The sequence below is a fragment of the Perca flavescens genome, chromosome 8 (genome assembly GCF_004354835.1).
Source record: "Perca flavescens isolate YP-PL-M2 chromosome 8, PFLA_1.0, whole genome shotgun sequence".
Classification (NCBI taxonomy): Eukaryota; Metazoa; Chordata; class Actinopteri; order Perciformes; family Percidae; genus Perca; species Perca flavescens.
Window position 1 is genome coordinate 36461120 of NC_041338.1, and position 5000 is coordinate 36466119.

General features: G+C 44.4%; 1 protein-coding gene across 1 annotated transcript in view; it reads right to left on the reverse strand.

Annotated features, from left to right (window-relative positions):
• The window catches only part of spg11 (SPG11 vesicle trafficking associated, spatacsin), a 66389-nt gene that overhangs the window by 55062 nt on the left and 6327 nt on the right, over nucleotides 1–5000 (reverse strand). The window contains 4 exon segments of the mRNA XM_028585811.1: nucleotides 665–1044; nucleotides 2347–2437; nucleotides 2440–2480; nucleotides 4282–4507. Of these exon segments, the coding sequence (XP_028441612.1) occupies nucleotides 665–1044; nucleotides 2347–2437; nucleotides 2440–2480; nucleotides 4282–4507 (738 nt within the window).

Below are 5000 nucleotides of genomic sequence, written 5' to 3' on the forward strand. Positions count from 1 at the left end.
ATATTTACCAAAAAAATCGTGATTATATTTTTTTTCCATAATCGAGCAGCCCTAGACTAGCCTAGAAATCTAGACGCCCCCTAGCGGCAGAAAATGTAATTTGCAGCCAGGGTCAGTCTAGCAACTCTCCGTTGGCTTTGGGAGCTGGAAAAACCAAACTCTGGTCAGGCCAATCACATCGTGTAAAGCAGGGGTGTCAAACTCAACTTCCCAGAGGGCCACACTGGAAAATAAGAATCCCATCAAGGGCCAGACATGTTTAGTTTATGGATAGGCTTTTATTTAATCGAAAAAGTAAAATATCTTTGACTGTATTATTGCATGTGTCATATAGTCTTCTCACTTACAGTTTGGTCGACATAAAGTCCTAAAGAAGTCAGGAAAAAGTTCCTCAGCCATCACAGAAAAGAAGCGAATACAAATATTTTGGCAAAAGTGACAAAAACATCAGAAAAGTGACAAAGACTAGGTGGGCCAAAATGTATTGTGAACCTAAATTGATATGCGGGCTGGATCATAAAATGCGAGGGGCCAGATTTGGCCCACGGGCCTTTAGTTTGACACGTGTGGTGTAAAGAGTCGGTGGGCGGGGCTTATGTCTGCTGCTGTGGAATCGGTTTCAATTAGTGTGCCTGTACGTAAACCTACTCGCTGGTTGACTTACTCGTGAGCAGCAGTCTGTGCTGTCTCTCTCCGCAGCGCTGAACCGGAGCCGCCTCGTCCTGGGCCACCAGGTGGTGGCTCACTCTGCCGGACTCCAAATCCCAGAGGGCCACTGTGGTCTGCCTGTTGCCGGGGGAGACGAAGGTGAGCTGGGCGGAGAATTCGGACACGGTGAGCTGAGACGGAGCGGACGCCTCGGGGACGGAGAAGGCGACTGTGGCCCCGCCGCGCGGCACTCTGCTGTGGGCAGTGGACGGGGCCTGGTGGGACTCCAGGTAGGGGAGGGAGGAGGACCAGAAGGAGGAGGAGGAGGAGGAGGAAGAGGGAGGAGCAGCCTGCTGGGCTCGGTGGTACATGGATGCCAGACGAGCTTCCCACGAGCTAGAAAAGAGAGAGATAAGATAAGATCAACTTTACTGTTCCACAATGTGTTTTTAGAACTCTACAACTATCAGACAGCACAACAAGCACTTTAAACGTAAATTTTTTTATAAATTCTGTATTGTATTTATTAGGGCTGTGCTCGATTGAAGAAATTCTTAGTCGATTATAACACTCATTCAATCGTATAGACTAATCGATTAGTTGATTTAATCGACAGATCTGTAAATCTGAGTTTCTCCACAAAGAGTCGTGCTAAAAGCACCACTTTAATTCTTGTGTTTACCAGAGATGTGCTCGTACGTTTCTTGGAAATAAGTCATTCAGCATGAAAAAAAAGCATAAAACGTGACTAATGGACTAAAGAAATCTAAGTTCACTAAGACCAAAACAACCGATTAGTCGACTAATCGACTAAAAGGGAGCAGCCCTAGTATTCATGTATTGTATTTTTTATATTGTAATTATGGTAATAGGTGGATATGAGCACTGTAATTTCCATTTTTATGGATGAAATAAACTTGACTTTGACTTGACAATGTTTCTTGAGCCAACCCACATGCTGCTGCCATTCCCATTACCAACATACCTACAGATAGTTATTGAACAAACAACACAGCAAGGTTCCTAAAACAATAGTCTCGCTGTGCTGGGCCTTCCTCCACAGCGCAGCGGAGGAAGGTCCACACAACATTCCGGGATGGGAGAAAATAAAACGTGCTCTGGTTCATAAGATAAGGATTTACTTTATTAATCCCACACTGGGGGAAATTCCTTTGTTGCCGCACAAAAGAAAACAATTCTCACACACACACACACACACACACACACACACACACACACACACACATCAGAATAACACAAATACAGATTAAATTGACAAAATATATACAGAAAGTATTGTAAGAAATAGTAAGGGAAGGGACAACGCCTGACATCTGGTGTCAGACTACAGAATTTACAGTGTGTGTGTGTGTGTGTGTGTGTGTGTGTGTGTGTGTGTGTGTGTGTGTGTGTGTGTGTGTGTGTGTGCTTGTTTAACTATATTTGTGAGGTCCAAAAACCAGGAGCCCAGTATACTTGTGGGGTCCAGATGGTTAAGGTTAGGGTAATGGGTTAGGGAATGCATTAGGTCAATGACCGTTCCCCACAAAGATAGTGCCACAAACCTATGTGTGTGAAGTGTGTGTTTAACTATGTTCATGGGGTCCTAAAACCGGGAGCCCAGTATACTTGTGGGGTCCCGACAGCTTTGTGGGGCCAAAATGCTGGACCCCACAAAGTGGTGTGTCAGTGGTTTACCGGTCAGTGCTGAAGGGGGACCCGAGGGCGGCCATGCTGCAGTTGGAGCTCGAGACGCTGTCCTGGTCTGTCGGGTGCTGGGGCCACTGGGGGCGGGGGGGGGGGCGGCACACAGCAGGTGGTCCGGGTGCAAACTGGAAGACACAAGCAGGGCCGTGCAATTAATCTTCGACTCCCACTGATCACAAAAAACAGAATAATCGAGAAATTAGCTCATTACGTTTTGCAAGTAAACTCTTATTTTCTCTTGTGTTCTGAATGAAAACATTACGTTTACTGTAAATAGGAAAAGTATTACGGTGTGGTTTTTTTTACTGTTGATTTTATTTAACTTTTTCCACTGTTTTTTAAATTCAATAATTGCAACATCTTTCCAGAAGTCAACGAGTAATCTAACACATTGTTGGCTTTGGTCTTTTAATTTAATTCTTTAAAAAAAATATAAAATAGTTTAAAAGACAACATAGCAGCACAGAGCTGTGCAATTAATCAAACTTAAAACTGCGATATTGATTTCGGCTCCTAGCGATCACACAAAAACAATGTAATTGAAAAAAAACTATTATTTTGCACGTTATGTTTTCCAAGTTAAACTTTCATTTTGTCTTGTGTTCGTAATGACGAGCTTACTTTCGCCTCTCCCGAAGGCTAAACTCACTCGGCCAACAACATTTGAATATATTTTTTTTATTTTAAGGGGAATTCAAAGAGTCCAACGGGAAAATTATTAACAGTTCGAGGTGTTTTCGCTGTTGATTTGTTTCAATATTTCACTGTCTTTTAAGTTCAATGATTGCAACATCAACTCCAGAAGTCAACGAGTAATTGTGTTAAATTATCGTGATTTCAATATTGAAAATGTAATTTGCAGCCGGGGGGAAGGTGGGGGTCTAGGCACTCTCCGTTGGCTTGCAAGCTGGAAAAATGAAACTCTGGTCAGGCCAATCACATCGTGTATAGAGTCGGTGGGCGGGGCTTATGGCTGCTGCTGGTGAACAGAGGTCTTCTGGAAGACTTGGAGTTCAGCTTTTCTTTGAGAAAAGAACAAAGAACAACACTGAAGTCATTCTTAAAAAAGGAAGATGTGTTCGGAGTTTAAAGTTTAATCTATCAACTAGCTCCGCTACCTTCTTCGTTGCTCTGATTGGTTGTAGAGCTATCCTATTGCGTGCAGAGGGAATTTGAAAGACAACCGTTTATCCCGCCCCTCAGATTGAGCCCAGCCAATGGGGAGTACCCAGACCCAACATCTTGATGTGGGTCTGGCTGGTCAGGCTAGCCCTAGACACAAGTCAGTTTAAATCTGTGAATGAAGTCTCTCCGTCCCTTCTTGAGAGCGGTTATGTATACATCCATTGGTTTTTATAGTGCTTAGTTTTAAGTGGTTTTATTGAGGTTTATTAGATTTATTGTCCCATTGTAGGTTTTGCAACAAATGAAGTTAACCTGAACCCCTAGCCTGGTGGGACCGTCCTGATCTGGCGAGCTCCAGTTTTCCACTCGCAGATCAGTCTGGCATCTCGAGATAGAGAAAATTTGGAGCCGTTCGCCAAAACGACCGACCAATCAGCGTTGGTTTTGAGGCGGGTTTAGGTGGTGATAGACAGATGGTTTATCCAATCAGCTAAACAGGATTTTCAGACAGCGGTAGCCCTAATTCTGTTAGCCGCTCGCTAATGCTTTCTTCTCTTGGAGCCTTCTTTTGGAATATGGACCAGGAACCTGAAATGGGGCCTTTTATTCCTAAATTCTCGTTACACAAACGGCAAATCTCCTTTACCAACATGTTGCTAGCTTGCTGAGCTAATGAGCTATGCTTTGCCTGCAGCAGCAGCAGGGGTAGCCTGGCTTGTGGTTGTATTTCATACGCTTCGTTTATCTGAGTGGTTGATTTGGCCCGTCTATCACCAACATAGCCCCCGACCCGGGCTGTACCTGAAGTAGTGGTCGAGGTCAACGGCGACAGCAGCGTGAGACCGAGTGACGGCCACGGCTGTGCTGAGATCAGCTGACACCTGGAGGAGGCAGAAGGAGGGAGAGGAAGAGAGGGAGGAGGAGGAGGAAGAGGAGGAGACAAAGTCGTCCTCCGCCTGGACAGAAGTCAGGTACGCCGGGAGGTCGACGCTGGCCAGCAGACGGCCGTCACAGATGTTGTACACAGCTGGATACAAAGTTAAAGAAGAAACTGATGGGATCTTAAAAGGCTGACAGCCATGTTTCTGTGTCTAAGTGACTGATGGGAACAACAATGTTGGTTCAGTATTAAGCAAGACGGGAACAACCTGCAATGTAACGTTTACGGGCAATTGCGCATCGTCATTCAGCGTTCACTAAAAGTTCTGTTGTTGCTGCTGACAGACTCAGATTGTTATTCTAAGTGTGTGACAACATTATGGGATAGATCCCTACAGAGATAGAGCTTTTAGTTAAAGACTAAGATCCTTTTAGTTTAACATGAAACAGCCCCGAAATCACCATCACCAAACTCCACCAGACTCCATGTAAATAATCAGGACTTTTATCATCGGAAAACACACTTCATACAAAAGTGGACAGAAACAGAATAACACTGGTTTGGTTGAAATAAACCCTTAATTCACCCATTTACATGTGGAGATATGCTGGCTCTTTACACGCTAAAAGTCCTGATTATT